The sequence below is a fragment of the Xenopus laevis genome, chromosome 2L (assembly GCF_017654675.1).
Source record: "Xenopus laevis strain J_2021 chromosome 2L, Xenopus_laevis_v10.1, whole genome shotgun sequence".
In the NCBI taxonomy this organism is placed as follows: domain Eukaryota; kingdom Metazoa; phylum Chordata; class Amphibia; order Anura; family Pipidae; genus Xenopus; species Xenopus laevis.
In genome coordinates this window covers 12,861,569-12,886,951 of record NC_054373.1, presented here as the reverse complement: position 1 = coordinate 12,886,951, position 25,383 = coordinate 12,861,569, and the positions used below count along the sequence as shown (strand labels likewise).

Here is a 25,383-nt window from a genome sequence, read left to right as displayed (position 1 = left end):
ACAGGATATGATGTAAGTGACAGAAGATTGAGGAAGATCTCGCTGCTTTTAAGCACTTCCTCTGGTCTGAGGTGGCGAAGTCAACTCTGGGGAAAGAGGTAGCGTTCATTAAAATCCGCACTTTAGTGAATTTGCAGAGTAACGATCGTTTGCCAGAGCAAAAAGTCGCCTGGCGATAGAATGAGAATAAACGCTAGCAACAGTCCCGTTCGCTAGCAAAATGGCGCCTGCGCCTGTTAGTGAATTGGCGATGTCCCTGCGGGTGGCAACGCTGGCGTTAGCCACTTTGAATCTGCCCCAAAATCTCAATGAAGCTCATAACCCCCACCCACACGCTTTAAATGTTTTATCTCTATTACACTATTGATGGCTACTTCAACTAATAATCACTTAAATCGGTAGTATTGATGGGCAAATCCTTGACGTTTCCCCAAGAAATTTGTGAATTTACCGAAAAATTCACGAAACGGCGCAAAAATTCACGAAACAAATTGAAGTCAATGGGCGGCAAAAAAAAAAAGAAACTCCAGTGTCTTTGTCCAAGAATGGCCCATAGCTACCCAAAAAGAAATGCACCTTTCAGTCCATAAGATTATGTTGCAGATTTATCAACGGCTGAATAGTTAATTCAATTTTGAGATTTTGAGTTTCAAAATTCACGCATTAAGGGGCATATTTATCAAGGGTGGAATTTCGAATTGAAAAAACTTCGAAATTCTAATTCAAAAAGACCAACCGAAATGAAGTCAAAAGGTTTTTTGGGTCGAATAGGTCCATTTTTGATCTAATAGGTCTGTATTTGGCTGAATTCAAATCGAAGGAATATCGCATTCGATCGAATATGATTCAAATTTTTTCACAAAAAAAAATAGATTTTTCAAAATCCACAAATTGACTCCAAATAGGTTCGGCAGGTTTTAGATGGCAAATGGTCTAAGTCTAATTAAGAGACAGTACATGCTAAATTTCAATATTCTCATTTTTTAAATTTTTTTTTTGAATTTGAATCGAATTTGGACTATTCCCTAGTTGAAGTACACAAAAATATCTCACAATTCGAATTTTTTTCCATTTGACAATACACCTCGACCTTTGATAAATCTGTCCCTGAAATTTGAATCCCCCTATTCAAATGTAAATTTGAATGTGAGATAAATCACACCTCGACCATGGAAACTACTTATTCTAATATTCGCCACCTAAAACCTGCTGAGTTCATATACAAGTCAATGGCAAAGGTCCGTTGGGCCATTTGAAAATGTTAATAGCCTTCCTGACATTCGAGTTTTTTCGGAAGAAAAATTTGATTCTCACTATTCGAATATGAATAGAGTACGATTCGAATTTTCGGGTCGGAAACATAAGATCAAATATTAGGCATTCAAATTTTTCTTTAATAACCTCCCAGTCGAATTGTGAGTATATTCGAATTTATAACAGTTCACATGAATTCTAAATTTCGACCTTTGATAAATGGGCCTCTAAAAGAAAAGCTGTGACAACTTTTGTGCAATTAAATTGCTCCGAATTTATTAGTAGATTCGGTTTGTTTGACAATGTCTATGCAAGGTTCGCCATTGACTATATGACACACTGGTTAGCACTGGTGCCTTGCACAATAAAGGTGGCGATGGCGACAAACGAGCGGATCTCTCCCTGATGTGCCCACATTGAGGTGGTGATATCGAACTGATTCTAGGGCCCAATGATCGGATCAGATTGGAGGCCATACGGGTGGTCGGATCGCCAGATATCGATCCAGATATCGATTGGGGTTACCTGTCAGATGGCCCCACACACGGGTCAGTAAGCTGCCGACACGGTCTTTTATCGGCTTTGTTATTCGATTATTCAGACTTTGTGTTTTCGTTAATAAAGACATATAACTCTGGCGCCGAATGTTCCATCACATAAAATCATTGTGTCCCGACTCCATGTTCTTCTCCACAGTTTATATTTAGGCTCAAGAAGGGCAGCTCCACATTATGAAGAGTAAAAACAAATGCTTTTGACAAAATGACCAATGACTCAAAGGCTTAAGTAGGAAACCAAAGAAAGGAAAAGAAATGACAGGAGTCCGAGGGAAGAAACAAAATTCTCTGGTACGGAGAAATTCTGAGTGTACATTATTGGATGACCTTGAACAAAATCTAAACCACAACGTAATTGAGAAAATATATCAATCACTGTGAACTAAGATACTCTCAGGGGGAAGCAAAGTGTAATGTAGCCTATCACTGGATTAAATGGTTCTGGGTTAGCAATCTATTACTAGCGGGGAGGGGGTGAAAGAGCAAGAGGACTGCCTTTTCCTTTGGTGTTAGTGGCCCATCATTAGTTCTATGTTTAATTTACATATATATGTATAAAGCAGACAGCAGGAGACCTTGCTCAGACAACATTGGGTATTACCATGGGGCAGATTTATCAAAGATCAAGGTGAATTTTTGAATTTAAAAAAAAAATTGAAATTGAAAAATTCTACTTTGACCATTCGCCATCTAAAACCTGCCGAATTGCTGTTTTAGCCTATGGGGGACCTCCTATTTGGAGTCAATTGGTGGACTTTGAGAAATGGAAGGTTTTTTTGGGGAAAAACTTTGATTCAAATTGATCGGATGCGCTATTCCTTCGATTCATACAATTCTAATTCAGCCGAATACGGACCTATTCGATCATTAAAAAAAAATAGACATTGGCAATTTTCCACATTTTTTCCACATTTTCCCCATTTTAACCTTAACCCTTAGGAGACATATTCATGACACATTCTATTAAAGGGGTAATTCACCTTTAAGTTTCCTTATAGTAGGTTATAGAATGACCTGTTCTAAGCAACTTTTCAACTGGTCTTCCGTGTTTATTTATTATAGGTTTTTAATAATTTTCCTTCTTCTTCTGACTCTTTCCAGCTTTCAAATGGGGGTCACTGACCTTGTCTAAAAACAAATGCTCTGTAAGGCTACAAATGTTTTGTTATTGCTACTTTTTATTACTCATATTCCTATTCAGGCCTCTACTATTCATATTCCAGTCTCTTATTCAAATCAATGCATGGTTGCTAGGGTAATTTGTATCATATCAACCAGAATGCTGAAATTGCAAACTGTAGAGCTGCTGAATAAAGATTTAAATAACTCAAAAAACACAAAAAATTTAAAAAAAATTAAAACTAATTGCAAACTGTCTCCGAATATCTCTACATCATACTAAAGGGCATATTTATCAAAGGTTGTGTGATAGTGGTTTTTTTTTTACCTCAAATGACCTCGAATATCTTATTTAAGAAAAAAACTCGAACGTCTAAAACTCTAACTAATATTACCGACCTGAATATTCGACAGAACTTGATTCTAGTTTCTTTCTCCAAAAAAACCCTCAAACATCAGGAAGGCTATAAAAATCTTCAAATGGGTCACTCGACCTCTGCCATTGACTTCTACATGAACTCAGCAGGTTTTAGGTGGCAACCTATCGAATTTGAGTTACTTCCAGGGTCAAGGTATGATCAATCTCGAATTTCATTTTACCATTCGAACCTTAATAAATCTGCCCCTAAAAGTTGATTTAAAGGCGAACAACTCCTTTAAAGGGGTGGTTAACCTTTAAGTTAACTTTTAGTATGTTATAGAAGGGCAAATTCAAAGCAAATTTGTCTTTATTGTTTATTTTTTATAGTTTTATGGTTATTCACCTTTTTCTTCTGACTATCTGCAGCTTTCAAATAGGCGTCACTGTCCCCTTTTAAAAAGCAAATGCAGTTATGTCCGATGTGGCCCCCCTTATAGTCACTGACTAACTCAGAGTTAAGGTGGCCATACACGGAGAGATCCACTCGTTTGGCGATGTCGACAAACGAGCGGATCTCCCTCCGATATGCCCACCTTGAGGTGTGCAATATGGGCTGATCCGATCGTGGGCCCTAGGGCCCAACGATCGGATCCTAATGAATTGGAACGGGCGGTCGGATTGCGGGACTGCATCAACGAACAGATGCGGCCGCGATCCAACGGGATTTTTAGTCCCATCCGATCGAGATCTGCCCGACATTCGGCCAGATCTTAATCGGGGAAGCCCGTCGGGGGGCCCCATACACGGGCCAATAAGCTGCCGACTTTTATCGGCCCGTGAATGGCCACCTTTAGAGAGCTGAAAAGCAGGAAGTAGTGTTCTGGCTATTATGTTACACATCCAGTCACTCTGGACTTTATACATTACATTTTTGGCTAAATAACTTTATTAGAAACATTTTTTATTTTGCACAGCCTATCTACTTACCCAGTTTTTATTTTTACACTGAACAATTCCTTTAAAAAACAAATTGCTGAATAAAAAGCTAAATAGCTCAAAAACCTGAAATAATAAAAAATGAAAACCAATTGCAAATTGTCTCAGAATATCACTCTCTACATTATACTAAAAGTAATCTCAAAGATAACCAACCCGTTTAAGCAAGATAAGTACAGGGCACACAAGCACCAGGGAGAGTTGTGCAATGTTAAGCCCTTTGTTAATTAAACCTAAAGTCTTTGCCAAATTAAATGCCCCTGAAATTGAATTTATTGATAAATAATTCTGGTGTAAGGGGTTTAAATATAAAATATACAAAAGCTCTTACATTAGCATCACCATAACTGTAAATAAGATCAGATAATATTAGGGATGCACCAAATCCAGGATTCGGTTCAGGGTTTGGCAAGGATTCAGGCTTTTTCTGCAGGATTTGGATTCGGCCGAATCCTTCTGCATGGCCGAACGGAATCAAAATCCTAATTAGCATATGCAAATTAGGGGTGGGGAGGGAAATGCGTGACTTTTTGTCACAAAATAAGGAAGTAAAAGATGCTTTCCCCTTCCCACCCCTAATTTGCATATGCAAATTAGGATTCAGATTCGGTATTTGGCCGAATCTTTCGCAAAGGATTCGTGGGTTAGTCCGAATCAAAAATAGTGGATTCGGTGCATCCCTTGATAATATATGTCTCATGCAATGCATTTGGACTCTAGAATAATTGTGGTAATAATAATAGTATTAATAGTAGTAATAATAATAATAATAGTATTTAGTAATGGGCGAATTTCTCCAGATAAAGTCACTAAAAATACTGAAATCAGAAAGTTCGCAAAAAAATCGTAAAATTCTAAAGTTTTCACGAAAAAATCGAGCAATTCGAACGTTTTCACAAAGAAATCGAGCAATTCAACCGGTTTCACGGGAAAATCCAGCAATTGGAATGTTTTCACTAAATTCGAGCAATTCAAACGGTTGCACTAAAAAATCTAGCAATTCGAACGCTTTCACTAAAAAAAACGAGCAGTTCGAACGTTTTCACCAAAAAAACAGAAATTCGCCGTGAATTCGTGCCAGGCGAATTTATTCGCCCATCACTAATAGTTTTCCATCTCACCTGAATATGCCAGGTGGGGAAAAAAAATGTATGTTTATACCTTTCAGTAATAACTGGGTTTAAAAAGATAACTGTGTTCAGTGCTGAGCCCATTGAAAATCTCCAAGTTAAAAAAAACTATAAAAGCCCAAATACAACTGTACTTGTCTAATGCTATATATTTTTTTTCACATTTGAAAATAAGAAACCAATACTTTCGCTTATCGATGGCGATGAGGACGAAGATGCAGAAATCAATGTGTTATGTGTATGGGTTGCAGAATGACTTCCCTCTGATGCTAATAACTGCATGGATGACATTACACCGAGCTCTTATTTGCTGGATGGTTGGAAAGCTACACTGTCCATGGATTTCCTGGGAAAGCTTCATGGCATAAAAACATTCCTGGTGGATATGGGTATCCGGCATTTAAATGATACACAATGCAGAATTAAAACTCAGCAGTCTCGCAGATCAGATGAATATCCTGCATTAGGTAAAGGAACACTCCACATGTCATTAAATGCCACTGGGGATATCAGATGTAAATATATTAAAAATGTTGCATCTATCAATTATAATGGGAGCCTGTAAAAGGCAAAGAGCACCAACAGAGGGGAAATTGAAATGTATCTTAGACCATCTAGATGACCCGGACAATCTATCCTGATTAAAGTCAATAGAGCGCAGTCTATACAATGCACTGCTGAACAAAGGAGATTACTCATCACTAAGATATTATTCCTATGCGTCATTAATGTGACTTGTACCTGTGTATGTTTCTTTATCTTCATTTGTACAGCAACATCCTTGTACATGGCAATTTACTTAGTGCTCTCGCCTTTGGGATGAGGGTGTTAGTCTTTGCAGACCATGGATTGTGATGAACTTCTGGGCAACCAACAACCAGCTATACATGTAACCATCTAGTATTGGTGTAGTCAACTGTGTTCCTTTTTACTGATGAACTAGCAGATTCATGTTGAACGTCTCTATCGCCTTATGTGCTACTGTAGGTGACCATATGCCATTACGACTTCAATGGGAAGGAGAATCTATCCTCCACAGAAGATGTACGAATAAGTGAAAATGAATGTGTATATTTCAGGACTATTTAGTACAGGCATGGGACCTGTTATCCAGAATGCTCGGGACCTGGGGTTTTCCGGATAACAGATCTTTCCATAATTGGGATCTTTATACCTTAAGTCTACTAGAAAATCATTTAAACTTTATAATAAACCCAATGGGCTGGTTTTGCCTCCAATAAGGATTAATAATATCTTAGTTGGGATCAAGTACAAGTTACTGTTTTATTATTATAAAGAAAAAGGAAACAATTGTAAATTACATAAAAAAATTTGATTATTTGGAGAAAATAGAGTTGACGGGAGACAAGATTCCTCTGCACTCAACCCATTATCAATATATTCAAGACAGAGACATTTTGTGCTACTGCTACTGAAAAATGCCTTACCCTTTAAACAAAACAGGGATTGTTTGTCAGTGTCAGACTGGGACACCAGGGGCCCACCAAAAAACCTTAGACCAGAGGCCCACCAAAAAACTTCAAACTCGGGGTCCACCCTCAGTATTATTTTCTTCCTCTTGTCACTCAACCTCTATTCTCCTAGTCTCTTTTCTTTACATACTATAATCTATTATTATTAAATGTATTATTACATTTATTAAGCCTTTTTTTCTCATAGAAATAAGGAATGACCATGAAATAGTCCAAATGTTTAGCAGCATGAGGGACCACTGACACCTGGGCCCACCGGGAGTTTTCCTGGTATCCCTGTGGGCCAGTCCGACACTGTTGTTTGTCAATATATTGCAATATATTTAAGTCAACCCTGGAATGGCCAGTCCTACGCTCAAATTGCATCTGATTCATTTAGAATTCTATTGCTTTATTATACATTTTACACAGGGACTAAGTTTTACCTGCAAGTAAAACTCCCAAACTTGGTTGCCCTTTTTTAAAAAATAGTGGTGAGCACAACTTTCCCTTGTTTGTTATAGTTTATACAGGAGCAGTGACCAGCTCCATGTTGTAGCTCCCACCCTTCCCATCTTTAGTCAGGTGATCCCACTGGTGTCTAATAAAAGGGCAGCCAAGTTTGGGAGTTTTACTTTGAAAGCAGCAAGTAAGTTGCAGGTAAAACCTAGTCCCTTTGTAAAATGTATAATGAAGCAATAGAATTCTTAATGAATCAGATGAAAATTGAGCGTAGGACTGACCAGATATGGGATGACTTTGACGTAGTTGGCTGCTTAAATATATTGATAATGGGTTGAGTGCAGAGGACTCTTGTATCTGTCTGTATGTATTTTGTGGTCACAGCCTCATTGCACCCCCGCCTAATGGGGAGCACAACTTTTCCTTGTTTTATATATATATATTATATATATATATATATATATATATATATATATATATATATATATATATATATATATATATATATACAATATATTAAATATGTATATATATGGTGCTTAGTGATGTCATCACTTACAATTGGTGCTTAGTGATGTCCAATAGCTCTTTGAAACTTGTGTCTTATATAAAATAAATAATGCACACATTCTTTAAAATATAAAGACATTATGGAGTCTGCTTATCATTTAAAATGTTTTTTTTCAGTGACCTCAAAATGTATTTTATCCACACTTCCTCCCCGCATAGTCCACTATTTAGAAAAGTGTCGCTGAATGTCATACAGACCTCTCCATACAGAGAAAAAGGAAATGATTTTTAAAAATTTGGATTATTATAATTATAATGGAGTCTATTGGAGACGGCCTTTCCATAAGTCGGAGCTTTCTGGATAACGAGTTTCAGGATAACGGATTCGATACCTGTACATTATTTTGTATATATCAGTATCAAGTGGTGCTGCCTGTTTTGCTGTGTTGGGAGTTACATAGTTACATAGTTAAATTGGGTTGAAAAAAGACAAAGTCCATCAAGTTCAACCCCTCACAATGAAAACCCAGCATCCATACACACACCCCTCTCTACTTTTAATTAAATTCTATATACCCATATCTATACTAACTATAGAGCTTAGTATCAGAATAGCCTTTGATATTATGTCTGTCCAAAAAATCATCAAAGCCATTCTTAAAAGCATTAACTGAATCAGCCATCACTCTTTTAAGAGAAATAATAGGGCAGCATTTGACTTTGGCTGCACAAGGAGGAACGAGGCCCACATAGGGTCGAGATGAGTTTAGGCTAGGCAACCTCCCCCGCTAGATGTGTATTGTGAGTATCGGCTGTCAGCCCCCACTCTCTCTCACAGGGAGTTACAACAATAGGTCCCCCTTTTCGGCGGGAAAAAAGGGGGCGGGCTGAAGGGCGGAGCCAGGGGGCAGGTAAGCCAGGAAGGGGCTTTTTAAGGAGGAGCAGGAGGCCAGTAAAACATAACCTGTTTTTTCTTTCAGAGAGGACACTTACCGGTACGCTGCCAGCTTCGTTGAAAATGGAGAGAGGAAGATCCACTGCGCCGAGAAGGAGGGTGCTGCGTCCTCAGAGGTTCCGTGACGAAGAAGATGTTGGCCAAGTCCACGGTTCCGGTGCGAAGAGGAAGGTAAATTTCTCCCTTCTAGGTGGACGCTCCAACAGGCGACGCAGGATGATGGAGGCCATCACTGGAGACGACGCCGCCAGCAGCCACGGACCGGAGGAAGAGTTCGGAGGAAGCGGGTCGGAAGAAGATGGCGGCGGTATGAAGATGCAGGCATCGCGAGACTCGGATGACGTCATCGCACCGGAAGGAGGTAAGGGAGCCGGAGCGGTCCACACCGCTAAGAGCCCGATTACGGCCAGCCACAGAGGTCCACAGCCGGGGGAGAAGGAGGCCACAATACCCCATGCAGCACCCAAGGGGCCCCAATTTTGCTCATCACGCCAGCCCACCAACGATCGGGGAGCATTTACGCCACGGGGCAAGACACCAACCAGGGGCCCTATCTTATTAAAACGCCGCCATACAAACCCCATCTCCGCCCAAACAGGGAACCCCCCTCCCAGTAGCCAGAGGGGGGTCCCTCCAAGAAGCAAGGGCCGGGAACCAGGAAAACGCGGGGGGAAAAGCCAGGCCCGCCCCAACAACCCCAGCAGTCCAGCCCCTACAACTCCCCCGATCCATAGGAATGCCCATAGAGGGGGAGGGAGCTGGGAACAGGAGCAGGGCTCGGACGAAGGAGAATGGGGGATGGAGGCAGAATCCACCCCAAACCAATCTAGGGCCAGGCACCCAGGACCTTTCCCAAGGGGGGGAGGGAACTCCAGGCCCAGGGTTTTCAAACCTCAAGACACTGGAGCCAGCCACAGTGGTCTGGGGAGTATGACCAATGGGAAGATGATGACTCTTGCTATTTTATCGAGGAATACAATTACGAGGATGATTGTGAGTTTTTTCCTGCAAGCAGCCACGGGCATCGGCAAAGGAGGCCAGTAAAGGGAATGTGGCAGGAAGACATTGGTTACGGAAATAACCGGGTGCCAAGTTTTTATTTTAGAAACCGAGAGGAGGAGGAGAGTTGGATCCAATGGAGAAAGGAGAGAGAGCAGAAGGGAGAGGAGGAAGCAGGACCTTCAAGACGGCAGGAAGGAAGGGAGAGGGCTTCATCCAGTACAGAAGGGCAGTCTTCACAGAACGGCGACAGGACCAAGGTGCCTACACGGAAGACTACTATGGCTCGTGACCCCCTCTTAGAAGAATTGTGTGAAAGGGCAGTATCCGAAAAGACTCTTTCCAGCTACAAAAGGGCCTGGAAGAGATGGCAGATATTCTGCAGAAGCGGTAAGAGCAATCAAGGCACTAAGGATTTGGTGTCATTTTTAATGGTCCTGTACAGAGAAGGAAAGTCAAGAGCAGGAGCCAGCAACGCATTAGCCGCAATTTCTCATTTTTCCATAGTAAAGGGTAGAGCAGATATCACACATGATCCATTAGTTAGGAAAATAATGAAGGGATGGGCAAGAGTTGAAGGCCCCAGGGTCGATAAGCGAGAACCCATAATTGAATGCAGACTAAAAATGATTCTGAACTCTCTTGAGGAGGTGTGTTCAGACCAATTTGAATGTATTTTGTTTAGAGCAGCCTTCGCTCTGGCTTTCGGAGGAGCATTTAGGATAAGCGAATTGGTCCCCCCATCCAAGAAGGTAACAGATAAAGGTTTAATGTATAGCCAGGTTTTATTACAGGACAGGAAGTTGTTAGTTTACATCAGTAGATCAAAAACAGATCAGTTGGGTAAGGGCAGATGGTTCAGTATAGAAAGAACTTCGAGAATAACATGCCGGTCAAGGCCTTGCAGGATTACATAGGGATGCGCCCAGCAGGGGGGCACCTTTTGTTAATTCACAGGGACTTATCCCCCATGTCAGCATTTCAATTTAGGCAAGTGCTCAAAAAGGCAGTCATTGCGAACGGATGGGATCCTAAAAAATTTGGATCACATTCATTCAGGATAGGGGCAGCAACAGAAGCAGCAATGAGGGGAGAAACAGAGGATAGGATAAAAGGAATTGGGAGGTGGAAATCAAAAGCATACAAAAAATACATACGCCCCATAAATGTAACACAGTAGTAATCCTACAATTTTTAACCTACCCCACCCCCCCTTTTTTCTTTGGTTTGTTGCTGCAGGGGGAAAAGCTACCTGCAACATTTTGATCATAGGCCACTCCTTTATTTTTTGGGCAAGACAGCATGCAGCAGGCAAGCAGTTGGGGTTACCGGAGGAACACATGAAGATTACATGGCAGGGGTGGAGAGGCATGAAGTGGGAACAAATGAGAGGCCGGTTGTATAGTTCAATACAGAAGTTCAAGTTCATAAACCTGGTGATAGTACATGCTGGGGGAAATGACCTTACGTCAATCAAAACCCCAGCGTTGGAAAGCATGAGAAAGGACTTGGAGGATTTAATGTCCAGCAACAAGATAGGGGGAGTGGCTTGGTCAGACATCATACAGAGAGGAGAATGGCGAGGAGCAGTTTCCCCCCAGGGCATTGAAAGAGCCAGGAAAAAAGTAAACCGGGCCATGCACAAGATCATGTGTTCCTCAGGTAACGGGGTAATTAGACATGACAATATAAGGTACCGACAAACACAGCTTTTTAGAAAGGATAAAGTACATTTGACAGAGGAAGGTTTGGATTTGTTCTGGGCAAACTTCAGGAATTATATAGAAGAATGGTGGAGGTCGCAGGAGGTCTAGGTGGGCCATGGAAAAGGATAGGTGGCACCCTTCCCTTCTTTTCCATTGGGTGGCATCAGTGCGGCTCCAGGAAGATGGATGGTTTTTTCAGTGAAGTGCAGGCCTACCCTCGGAAAGTCGCGAGTGTGGAGCAGACTTTGACTGCACGGTCTTGTCTGTGTCATGCGAGAGGCTGGGTTAGCGCCATTATTGCACATGATAGGGAGCAGGGGGATGGGCTACTGGTTGGTCAACAGCGGGCGCTCTGCCCCATGATCCCTGCTCTCTAAAATAACTGTTTGGTACGGTGTGGGCACCAGGCCCACGTTCTTGGCGATTATAGGAGCCGCAGCTGGTGGTCAGGGTGTACCTAGTCCTTGGCACATATATATATAACTTTGTTAATAAAATACGTGACCTCCACAGATTTTGCCACCTTAAGAAGTCTCCGTGTCGTTATTCAGGTTTTTATTCAGGTTGGTGGTAAGCACAACGGAAGGGGGTAGGGGGATCCTTAGCCTAGGAGGAATGAGGCCCACATAGGGTCGAGATGAGTTTAGGCTAGGCAACCTCCCCCGCTAGATGTGTATTGTGAGTATCGGCTGTCAGCCCCCACTCTCTCTCACAGGGAGTTACAACAATAGGTCCCCCTTTTCGGCGGGAAAAAAGGGGGCGGGCTGAAGGGCGGAGCCAGGGGGCAGGTAAGCCAGGAAGGGGCTTTTTAAGGAGGAGCAGGAGGCCAGTAAAACATAACCTGTTTTTTCTTTCTCCCACCCTCCCATCCCAGGTAAAGAGCAAGAAGATACGAAAAGACGGTGCTCCAGGGTTTCTAGCAACCGATCGCCCTTATGGGGTCAGGAAGGAATTTTTCATCAGGCTGCTAATTGGCCAAAAAAGCACCTGAGTTTTTTGACTTCCTCTGGGGCACCATTATCTGTGCAGGTCAATAGGTACCACCCTGACACAGCTGCGTTTTCAGTGACAAGGCATCAGTGCGGCTCCAGGAAGATGGATGGTTTTTTCAGTGAAGTGCAGGCCTACCCTCGGAAAGTCGCGAGTGTGGAGCAGACTTTGACTGCACGGTCTTGTCTGTGTCATGCGAGAGGCTGGGTTAGCGCCATTATTGCACATGATAGGGAGCAGGGGGATGGGCTACTGGTTGGTCAACAGCGGGCGCTCTGCCCCATGATCCCTGCTCTCTAAAATAACTGTTTGGTATGGTGTGGGCACCAGGCCCATGTTCTTGGTGATTATAGGAGCCGCAGCTGGTGGTCAGGGTGTACCTAGTCCTTGGCACATATATATATAACTTTGTTAATAAAATACGTGACCTCCACAGATTTTGCCACCTTAAGAAGTCTCTGTGTCGTTATTCAGGTTTTTATTCAGGTTGGTGGTAAGCACAACGGAAGGGGGTAGGGGGATCCTTAGCCTAGAACCTCCAGTGTCCCAGTAAATAAACAGATAAACTGAACGGATATCTTAATAAAGAAGCAGAAAATTAACTTAAATATGTATATTTCAGCCGGGTCATCACTCCCACCCTTTGGAATGATGAGAAACAGGTAGGTCATGTTACTTATTCTTGATCCATTATCTTGAACCCCGGTGGCTTTGGCCTGACCGCCGGATTGAGACACTGTTTATTTTATTATGATTGACAGAACATCATATAAGTCACCCAAGTAACTAATTATACCACTGCGCTATCTGAGGTATCACTTGAAACACTTGCTTTATGCTACTGATTAAATAATTTTGACATCGGCTGCTAACAAGTGTCCCACTTGGTTTACTCTTGTGGTTTTATTGACGGACTGTTTTATTTATGTCATGTTGTTTTTCCAATAGATAGCTAGTATGATTTGGTCTGTTCTGAGTATCAAACTCATAACCACAATCCTACCAAAATCAATTCACCGCATGAACTTCTCACAGAGGAGAGCTTTAAAGAGATATCACTTGATAAAGTCAAAGAAATTGGCGCTGACAGAGCAAGTGTGCCACCACGAAATGGAAAGTAAATGCAATGTTTATCCATAATACCTATTACTGGCACCAAATATACTTGGGACATCAAATATCTCCAGGAATGGCATTGTTTTCTCACCAGTGGCAGTAATATCTGTATTTAATATACAGGGTTACAAGGATTTTTATTTTACATAGTTACAAAAGTGCATTGAGTTGGGCTGAATGAGTGTCAGCTCAGCGTACTGTATATAGAGAGAGGACATAAAGAGTTGATCCCTTACACCAATGATTGGAAGAGTATAAAAGGAAAGAGTATCTTATTCAGCAAAATAAGTTTGATAAAAATCAGCCAGTCTGAAGTTCACATGTACTTATGTCATCAAGTTTATTATTATGACTGTACCCTCCATAAAAGCAGCACAGGATCCTATTTTTAAATGTTAAAATTTGTATTTATTTATCTTAAGGTTGGTTTCCACATGAAAGTAGAAAATAAAACATTACAGGCACCAGTCAGGACAAACCGGCTGTGAATAACCACATTATGGGATGTGAAACAGAAATAGTCAGCATGTAGTGGAAACAAGTAAATCCACAAATAGGTCAGTGGGGTGAAGGAAGTGGAATTTCCCTAAAGATGGGAGGCAGCCAACAAAAGCATAGGTGTGTATAAAAGGGAAAACAGACCGGTGTTGGACTCCTTGGGGCCCACTGAGAGAACTGTGCATTGAGGGTCCATCCTTACAACAATTACTGTAAACAGCCCTAAATGTAATAGACGGCTTAGAAGTCAATGGTGAAAATGAAAAGGACCAATGGGCTAGGACCCACAAAATCCTCTGATGGTCTGGTATGAAGGTCCAATCCTGAATCAGCAACCAGCAACTGCTGTGACCCCAGGACTGTAGAAGGTCCCATGAAATGGGCAGTCTTCCATAAGGCTTGAGAGACCCTTAAGAAATGTTGCTTTGAGGTGAAGAAACTTCTACTTATGCTAGTGGACACAAGTTGCCATATTTTCAAACATTACACAACAACCATGTGTTAAGTATCTGTAGATGCAAGCTTTTGTGCTCAAGAATGAAGCATCCAGCAGCACTGTATTAATGAAAGACCAAGTTGGGGAGGCCACATTAGCAGTCAACAAAAACATATCATATATACTCGAGTATAAGCCGAGTTTTTCAGCCCCCAAAATATGCTGAAAAACTCTACCCCCGCTTCTACTCGGGTCAAGCACAAAAACGGTCGCTGGCGTCTAAGATTAGTCGCCGGTGCCTAAGAATAGTCGCCGGCATCCAAGAATAGTCTCCAAGAATATTTCCCAGCGTCCAAGAATATTCGCCGGCTCCAATGGGAGCAGAAACCCTAAATTTTTTGATTGAAACTTACCAGAAGCTGCTGCATTTCTCACCCTAGGCTTATACTCAAGTCAATAAGCTTTCCCAGTTTTTGGAGGTAAAATTAGGTACCTCGGCTTATACTCGGGACGACTTATACTCGAGTATATACGGTAGGTGCATATAAAAGGGAAACCAGAGCAGTGTTGGGCTCCTGGCGTCTAAGGCTGGAGCCTAGCATTAAATCCTCTGATATTCTGGTAGTCCAGTCCAACCCTGAACCAGACCCAGCAATTGCTGGGCCCCCAGGATTGTAGAAGGACCCATGAAACGGATAGACTTCTCTTGAGAGACCCTTATAAAATTTTGCTATGGGGAGAATAAACTTCTACTCATGCTAGCGGACACAAGTTGCCATAGTTTCAAGAATTATGCTCTGCCCTGTGTCAAGCATGTGTAAGTGCAAGCCTTTGTGCTCCAGAATGGAGCATCCATCAGCACTGTATTCATGAAAGACCAGGTTGGGGACGTCACATAGGCAGCCCCCATCCCATGCCCTACCTGACCCATAACTACTTAGTCTATAAAAGGACGCAAGTCTATAAAGGAACTCTGTCCTTAATGGCAGGGTTGCCTTGCTCCCAGCATCAGGTGATGCCCCAGATGGAAATACTGTGTAACTGAACACAAAGGGGAGCAATTTTGCATTTGTAAATGACCCCATATGTCTCTAATAAATTGAAATGAGTAAGAGGCTCCTTTAGAAATACATTTTTTAATTAAGGTATTGTCCCTTATTCACCTAATATTAATCTGCCCTGCACCTTAGCAAATATGTGTTTTTCAGCAGTATAAGGCAATATATGAAGGGTTCCATTATCTAAATGTCCTGGGCTCCTTGAGAGAGCGTTACCCTTAGACATGGTGAAATTCACAATACAAATAGGATTTGTGTGGTATTAAGTATACTGCAAAACATAACCCAGCAGTATATCTTCATTAACAAGAAACATTTCTATTGATTTCATTTGGCAACGTTTCATATTACGCATAACAAATACGTATGGTCACCAAAATGAATTATTGCAACTCAATTTGGGGAGAATGGATTGGGTTATTGTATTAACTCCAAGATGGCTCACTGTCCGAGTGTCGAGGCCTTTCTTTGATTTAATGGAAGAGCAGGGAAAGTTAATCAGAGCAGGTTAACCTCTGCGGAAATAACGTCTGAGCTCTCCCTTGGCCCTGATGGAGCAGGAGGAATTACACTCTTTCTTATGGAATAGATTCAAATTCCCCCATCAGAACAGTGATAAAGGGAGGAGAGAGAAGACACCAAGGGAGAATAAACAGCAATAGATTGGTTAAATCTTCAGGGAAAAATATCACATAAAGGATATAAGTTCATGAAAGATGGTAGAAACAGAACATAAAGTGACTGCAATGTTGGAGACATTTAGTAATAGCTTGAGACAGCTGACCCGCCCAGACTGAGGACATTGTGATGCAGGCACCTTCCAAATTAAATTTAAGAATCATATCAGTATTACAGTATCGGTAGTAACATAAAAAAAATATTATACAGGTATAAGAACTATTATCCAGAATGAATTGGACCTGAGAATCTCTGGATTTGCGATCTTCCTGTTATTTAGATCACCATTTTTAAAATATTATAAAAATCATTAATTTACATTAAGTAAACTCTATAGGCTTGCTTTCACAGCAATATGGATTCATGCATCTTAGTTACCATCAAGCACAAGGTACTATTGTATCATTACAGTGGAAAAGGAAGTCGGATTAGAAAATTAGATTTATTTGCAGAATATGGGAGATGGCCTTTCTGTAATTCAAAACTTTTTGGATAACTGGTATCTGGATAAGGGGTCCCATACCACTCTGTTCAGCAACTGTAAAGTAAAGAGGAATTGTACCTAAACACTGTCCTTGCATAATGAAAGAATATGTAATACTAAGCAACGTTCCAATATACATCAATTACAGGAGAACAAAAGTCAAAGATAAGAGGTAGTAGCCATAGAGAGGCATTGATACCCCACCCCGCGAATTTCACAACCCTGCCCTGTTCTCGCTGCCTGTTGACAAAAAGCAGCTGGGAAATGGACAAAATGTCTAGCCCCATGTCAGATTTCAAAATTGAATATAAAAAAATCTGTTTGCTCTTTTGAGAAATGGATTTCAGTGCAGAATTCTGCTGGGTCAGCAATATTAACTGATGCATTTTGAAAAAAGATTTTTTTCCCATGACAGTATCCCTTTAACTATAGCTCCATTGTGTGGTCACAATCCCTATACATTCAGTCTAGCATCCTTTCTTTGTATCTCAGTCCTCCAAAGAGGCTCATAGGTGGTGTCCTAGTGTGACTTCTCTACAGTAGACCCAGTAGGTGCACTAATGTAATACCCAACCACAATAAATACTTCAAGCCTTTATACAGATAGAGGAAGGAACCTGCCCTTTGCCTCGTGGAAGCAAGATAGCTTAGACAATATTGAAGATACAACCACCAACCAGGATTGAAGACCCATATTTGGTTTATGTTACAAGTCTACATCTCCCTTACAATACACATATTCCTCAAAATACACTTAAAATCTGATTTCTTTGACCAGAATGTTCTGGAGATAGTAGGAAATATATACTGTGTATATATATATATTTATGGAGAGAGAGAGAGAGTTCAAAGACCCAATGGTCTGGAAACAGTTGCAAGGCCAGACTTTCCATACAGTTTTCCTCTACTGCATATTTTGCTTTATTTGTGGTTTGCTTTCAGTGTTCTTTTACTCATTCATTTATTGTTTTGGGGAATCAGCATTTTTAAGACAGGAAAAACAGTGCTGACTTTACAAAATATCCACAGACTTAGAGGTCATAAAAGGCAAGTTAAGTTTTGGGCAACTCTACTCGACGACGTAGAATTTTCCCTCATAATGTCATCTGTTTCATCCCACTTCCAAGAATGAACCAAATAAAACTTCTAAAACCCTTTTTTTTTTTTAATATTCGTTGTTGCTTTTTTTTTTCACTCATTCTCGGGAGTTTTGCATTTGTTTTCCATTAATGATAAAATATTCCACATCAGCAGCAATGTTCTCACGTTGACAAGGTACCTGACGTGTTTATCAAGCAATAAATTAGGAATTTAAGATGTATTGACTAAGTATGACCATGTTTAAAAGTCCCTCCCTATGGTAAATGGATTCCTTTAAAATGATGGATTAAAATTCAATAAAGAGTCCCAAGTATTCATAGGGGCAAAGGCATTAAAACAGTCTAGAATTCACATCAGTCTCTTACTGCGGAACACAATTTTATTTGCTACGAAAAATCATATAGTACTGGGAATGCAACACCAGGGCTAAAATATAGTGGGTAGAATAGGAAAATATGCAAATTTGTTTATTTTTGCATAGGGTTAGTTTTTTCAGGTATGTTCTTCCCCACCAGCATATATAAAGCCCCTTGGATGAGGGATCATTCAAGCCATTTGTATGTGCATAATAAAGGTTCCATGGAAAGTAGTCATGTTTTACTGAATATTTCCTTTTTTCATTAAAAAAAAAACCTTTTCTTCAGGTAAGGCACTCTCCTGTACAATGTCTGGTCATACTTTAGGACAGGAGAAAGCCTAATAAGACTTAAGAGCCGATTTACTTAAGTTTGGATTTGAATTTTTTTTTCTCTAAAAATGTGTGGTTTAAATTTGTATTTCGCTAAAACTCTAAAAGTTTGAGATAGATTAAAGGAGAAGGAAAGGCTAAAATGAAGTAAGCTTTATCAGAAAGGTCTATATAAATACACCAGTAAACCCTCAAAGTAATGTTGTTCTGAGTCCTCTGTCAAAATAAACACAGCATTTCTTCCCTTGTATTGTGTACTCATGGGCTTCTGTATCAGACTTCCTGTTTTCATCTTAAACCTCCAGGGCTAGGGCTTGAGCATGCTCAGTTTGCTCCTCTTCCCCCTCCCCTTCTCAGCTGTAATCTAAGCCCAGAGCCATAAGTGACCAGGGATAGACTCAGGCCAGAAGTGATGTCACACCAAGCTAATATGGCAGCTGCTATCCTACAAACAGAGAGCTTCTAGAGCTGTTTACTCAGGTATGGTAAAGCATTCTGCAGAATAAATATAGTGTTATAGCTTGCACTATTGTGGCTAATCTATTGGCAATAAACTGCTTCGGTAGTTTTCCTTCTCCTTTAAGTTTAAAAACTCCAAAAACCTCTAATACAGAACTGCACCAAATAAAAGCTGTTGGGGTCCCATAAAAATCATTGGGAGCTGTACTGATCCTAGTGGACCATTTTTAATCAATTCAGACTCTTAGGTGCAGATTTATCAAGGGTCGAAGTGAATTTGAGGGAATTTTCAAAGTAAAAAAATTCAAGATTCAAAGTAATTTTTGGATACTTCGACCATCGAAAAGGATACTACAACTTCGAATTTACTTCGAATTCGATTCGAAGTAAAAATAGTTCTTTGACTTCAATACTTCGCCAAATTAAACCTGCCGAAGTGCTATGTTAGCCTATGGGGATCTTCTACAGCATTTTTCTAAGCACTAAAAGTCGAATTTGGCCATCGAACGATCTAAGTAAAATCTTTCGATCGTACGTTAAATAGTTTTTCTATTTTGAGTATGTTAGCAACCTAAAAAATTGTGAACACAGTACAACTAGATTGGGTTTAATCACAAACATGATACCTGATAAATAGACCTCCTGGTATTTTTACCCATAATGACCCCCTCATACACCTACTTCTGTGGAAATACAGATTCTCCATGAGCTCCCCAAATTTTAGACAATTACAAAAAAAACCCCTTCTTAAACACCTTGATATATTTTTTTTATCAAATAAATCACTGTAAAGTTCCAATATCAATAGTTTCCTGATGGGAATAACTGACCTGATACACCAAAAAACAGTATTAATCACAAAGGCCTGAAATTACAATAGGAACATCTCCACAAAGCTATTTTTTATTTCTTTGGACACTTTGGAATTCTGTTGACTGATCTACAAGGGAAACAGAGAAATAATGATAAATATAATATCAATATACATAATAATAATTGATTTCCATTAGATGAAAAATGGGGAATTAGTGGCTTTTCTCTGGATGATTAATCTAATATTGAGCTTGTCTTTTCTGTTTGACTGAACTGCATTGTTTGTCAGCAATATTACATATTTACCTTATGGGTTATGGATGTAAGATCAGGAAGGAACACATGATAATTCAAGAGGGTAAAAGTATGTTGAAGGATGTTGTGGCAAATGGATGTTCTCAAATATACCTTCAGTCTCTCACCTTGGATATTTTTGCAATCAACCATGTGTTCCAATCTCAGTTCTCTGTTATGACCCAGGTTGACCTCATCTACAGCACTCTTGAGCTCTACTCTTAAGTCATAACTAACCAAAACTATTTCATGGTTTTATTGAAACTACAGGTAGATCCACAAACTAAAATACACCAAAATGCAGATCCAACCTACCATCACATGATGGATAGGCCTACAGAGTTGCATTTTATCAGGTCTCCGCCAAGGATTCTTGATTCAGGTGTTGCTTGCTCCTTTTTGGGTAACCAGACTTTATCCAGCCGTATGAGGGTTACAGTATGACACCAATGCAGAAAAGATAATGGAGTGCTCTATAGAGATGTCGCGAACTGTTCGCCGGCGAACTTGTTCGCGCGAACATCGGGTGTTCGCGCTCGCCGGAAGTTCGCGAACGTCGCGCGACGTTCGCCATTTTGGGTTCGCCATTGTTGGCGCTTTTTTTTGCCCTCTCACCCCAGACCAGCAGGTACATGGCAGCCAATCAGGAAGCTCTCCCCTGGACCACTCCCCTTCCCTATAAAAACCGAAGCCCTGCAGCGTTTTTTCACTCTGCCTGTGTGTGCTGAAGAGATAGTGTAGGGAGAGAGCTGCTGCCTGTTAGTGATTTCAGGGACAGTTGAAAGTTTGCTGGCTAGTAATCGTTTTGATACTGCTCTGTTATTGGAGGGACAGAAGTCTGCAGGGGTTTGAGGGACATTTAAGCTTAGGTAGCTTTGCTGGCTAGTAATCTACCTTCTACTGCAGTGCTCTGTATGTAGCTGCTGTGGGCAGCTGTCCTGCTTCTGATCTCATCTGCTGACTGCTGCAATAACAGTAGTCCTTGTAAGGACTGCTTTTATTTATTTTTTTGTTGTTTTACTACTACTACTACTACTACTATAAGAGCCCAGTGCTATTAGTCTAGCAGTGTTGGGGAGTGGGACTGGTGTGCTAATCTGCTGCTCCTAGTAGTTCAGCAGCACCAACTTTAATTTTTTTTTTTAATATTCATTTTTTTTTTATTTTATTTTTTTTATTTTATTACCGCTGTAGTAGTGTATAAGTTGACCTTTTAGGCATTATTTGCCCTGTAGGCATTATTTGCACACTGTTTTCTTCAACCCGCCATCTAGCTGTGTGACCTTGTTCACATTCTGTCTAAATATCCATAATATTACCGTCTCCAGAAAAAACACCGGAGTGACTTTTTTCAAGCAGCCATAATATATTTTACGTAATCCGTATCCACCGCTGTAGTAGTGTATACGTTGACCTTGTAGGCATTGTTTGCCCAGTTTTTTTGGCCGCAGCCACTGAAGCACAGAGGCCAGAAAAAATATGCCATATAAATGCTGAAAATAGTCATTTTTTGCCATACGTTGACTCAACGTATATGGCAAAAAATTACTATTTTCAGCATTTATATGGCATATTTTTTCTGGCAACTGTGCTTCAGTGGCTGCGACCAAAAAAACTGGGCAAACAATGCCTACAAGGTCAACGTATGGCAAAAAATGACTATTTTCAGCATTTATATGGCATATTTTTTCTGGCAACTGTGCTTCAGTGGCTGCAACCAAAAAAACTGGGCAAACAATGTCTACAAGGTCAACGTATGGCGAAAAATTACTATTTTCAGCATTTATATGGCATATTTTTTATGGCAACTGTGCTTCAGTGGCTGCGTCCAAAAAAACTGGGCAAACAATGCCTACAAGGTCAACGTATGGCAGTTGTTTAAAGAGAACAGTAGATTACTAGCCAGCAAAGCTACCTAAGCTAAAATGTCCCTCAAATCCCTGCAGACTTCTGTCCCTCCAATACAGAGCAGTATCAAGCAGATTACTAGCCAGCAAACTTACTATCATCTGTCCCTGAAATCACTAACAGCTCTCCCCCTACACTATCTCTTCCAAGCACACACAGGCAGATTTTTCAGATACATTTTTGCCCTTGATCCCCCTCTGGCATGCCACTGTCCAGGTCGTTGCACCCTTTAAACAACTTTAAAATCATTTTTCTGGCCAGAAATGTCTTTTCTAGATGTTAAAGTTCGCCTTCCCATTGAAGTCTATGGGGTTCGCGAACCGTTCGCGAACCGCTCGCATTTTTGCGCAAGTTCGCGAATATGTTCGCGAACTTTTTTTCCGACGTTCGCTACATCCCTAGTGCTCTAGTATGTATAATAGGACTGAACACAAACCCAACTTTTCTGCAGTGAGGTCCTAATCTTTGTGCACAGGGACCAATCACTGCTAAATATCAGATATCCTGCACTATGTTTGGGGTCACTTGCAGACCCTCTTGCACTAAATCACTCATATGTGTTAGCTGAAGTTGCAACGCTAAGCTAAAAAAAGCCATTCTTCTCACATGTAAATCTATTGTCTCTGTTTTTCACTTTTTATAGAAAGAGAGTGGTCAGTGATGTTCTTCTACTCCAAAAATTCCTCTAGGGGTTCCCCTGGTCAAGTTTAAACCAATTCGGGCAACTTTTTTACTGAAGTAGTCAGAGCAGTTCATCCTCTCAGATATATGTGTGTGTTCTTGCACAGTGTCAGCCTGGAATGTCCTGGCCCACTGAGGCTGCCACCTTGTGGGCCCACCATGCCAGCCATGGAGGCTCCCACACCAGCACATTCCTTCCCTGAGGGGAGCTGAGATCTAATCTCACCACAGGGCAAGTAGTTGGTCTAGGGGGCTCATGAGGGCTGATGCCCACTGAGTTTTTATCACAGTGCCCCACCAGCCCAGTCTAATGCTGTTCTTGCAAATGGAATCTGTGCCATTTATTACATTTGTGTCTTCTCTTCTGCTCTCTCCTTAAGGTGAAGTTATGGATTTAAAACAAGGGTAAAAAAAGCAATGGGCTATGTGAATTGATGATATTATCGATGCTTGTGTCCATGGACTTCAACAATTGCGATGAGCGGCATTGTGTCCATACTCTCTTCTCTGATGAATTGTGTGCATGTGTGTCCATTGAGGAGCACTGGAGCTTCCACTCACCTTGACCATGCCAGTAATTCAAGGGTCCTACAGCAGGTTTTATATATAGGTGAGTCAGACTTGTACCCAGTGTATTTGAATTTAATATATGAAAGTAATGCAATTCCCACTCTATAAATGCTAGCCTCAACTTGCACCACCACAGCGTGAAACAGCTTTGTATGTTGGAAATATTTCTGAGAAAACTGTGTATATATTTGTGCAAAATATAATAAACTTGCCAAAAAAATGTTTCTGCTTCATCCGACTGACTTTAGCTGTGAGTCCCACATTTGCAGCAGGAGCAATTTGATCAGTTGAAGAACAGGAGTATGTTGTTGATTGACCTGATTGACCCTAAACAGAAAATGTTCTTGCTTTTTAGCACTCAAGTCGTGGGCAACTACTGGCCCTTCAGATGTTAAAGCAGATCTGACAGAATCCCACAAACAGCTGAAGCCCATTGAGTGGCACTTCAGAGATTGAATAAAATGCTTAGGCCCAAAGAGTGGCCATCTGTGACTTGTCATAATTATTGTTATATGGTAATAGCTAAAACAAGCAAAAGGTTGAAGTTACATGTCTCATCGCACGAAAACTGGTCATGGCATTATGGGGAATATCAGTAAAGGCTTAACTTGTTATTTTTTCAACCTGTTTATTTCAAGCCCATTTGAGGTCCAGAATTCAGCCCTCTTTAGGTCATATGACTTTTAGTGCCAAAAATATCTAGGACAACAAATAAGGGACAGATTCACTAAAGGGCGAAGTGGCTAAAGCTAGAGACTTTTCGACCAGCGATGCCACCAGCAGGGACATCGGCAATTCACTAACAGACGCAGGCACCAATTCGCTAGCGAAAGGGACCACCACTAGCGTACATTTGCACTTTATCACCTGGTGACAATTCACTATGGCGACTGAAAGCTACTCTGCAAATTACCTAAAATGCGGATTTTACTGAACGTTACCTCTTTTGCCAGACTTGCCTTCGCCAGCTCAGACCAGGTATAGTGCAATGGAGTACATAGATATTCTTCAGTCTTCTGTCACTTACATCATATTCTGTGTGGAAAATGCAAGTTCAAAAAACGCTGGCGACTTTTCCTTTTTTCAGAATGATAGGCTGCAAAAGTCCTTAAAAAAAAATTTTTGTAACTGTCTTTCTCCATACATTTTCTAACATATGGAACATTAACTTTATAGTGGGCTCATGTGTAGGGCATTATTACAACTCTATTGTCTTTTTTGATGTTCCTTGGACATGTGTAATGAACAGTGTAAACGTAAAGTATTTGCTCATACAACTTTAAATTTCCCGCCGTATGCAAATTAACCTGAGCTCAAAATCTGTAGTGACTTTTCGCTAGGCAGAAATGAACGCTAGCATATCTTTGAATGCTCTCATTGCCGAAGTACCGCTAGTGAAAAGTCGCCAGTGTTCGACGCCTGGGATGAAACTCTTCATTTTAGTGAATTAGCGTTGTCTGAGCAAATTTTTGCCTGGCAAAGTATAGCGATGGGTGCAAAACGTCGATGCTGACTTTTCGCAAGTTAGTAAATCTGCCCCTAAGAGTTTTCTCAAAATCTAACTCTATTTGACTTTTAAGATGTGCTTAAATGAGGATCTGCGAGAGTAAGAAGGCATTCTCCCAAAATCTCACCTTAATTTTCCTTCAGCCTGGGCTCAAGAACCCACAGCTTGAGAAACACTTGCTTATGTCTTTTTAACAGCAATAAATCCTAAAAAAAGACTCCTCAGAATGGTATGGTCCAATCCTTCCAATTGGACACTAGATTTGGGGTTAACTTAGTTTTAATAGTTGACATTTTATTATCATTTGTGTTTCTACAGTATAATAATTCATTAGTAAAACACCCACTTGAATAGGAAAGAAAAAGGTAATACAGAGGAACCAGCCATTCTTAGTTTGGCTAATGACTTCTGGGAATTATATAGAGACATGTTTCTCTTTGAAAGTCATACCTGTTATTGGACACAATCAAGAAAACGATTTCAAATGTTGAGTAGATATTTTTTAAAAGCACATTTGTAATTAAAACAGCCCAACGTTTACTGGCCAGCTTCTATCTCATTAAAATTGCAGCGTTGCCAAA

At 40.7% G+C, this 25,383-nt stretch overlaps 1 protein-coding gene across 1 annotated transcript; it reads left to right on the top strand.

Annotated features, from left to right (window-relative positions):
• Positions 1 to 8,829: 8,829 nt before the first annotated feature.
• On the top strand, positions 8,830 to 12,049 carry LOC121399813. The gene is made up of 2 exons (XM_041581556.1): positions 8,830 to 9,177; positions 9,922 to 12,049. The coding sequence occupies exons 1-2, from the start codon at positions 8,880 to 8,882 to the stop codon at positions 10,116 to 10,118; spliced, it is 495 nt and encodes a 164-aa protein (XP_041437490.1). The 5' UTR covers positions 8,830 to 8,879; the 3' UTR covers positions 10,119 to 12,049.
• The last annotated feature ends 13,334 nt before the right edge of the window (positions 12,050 to 25,383 follow it).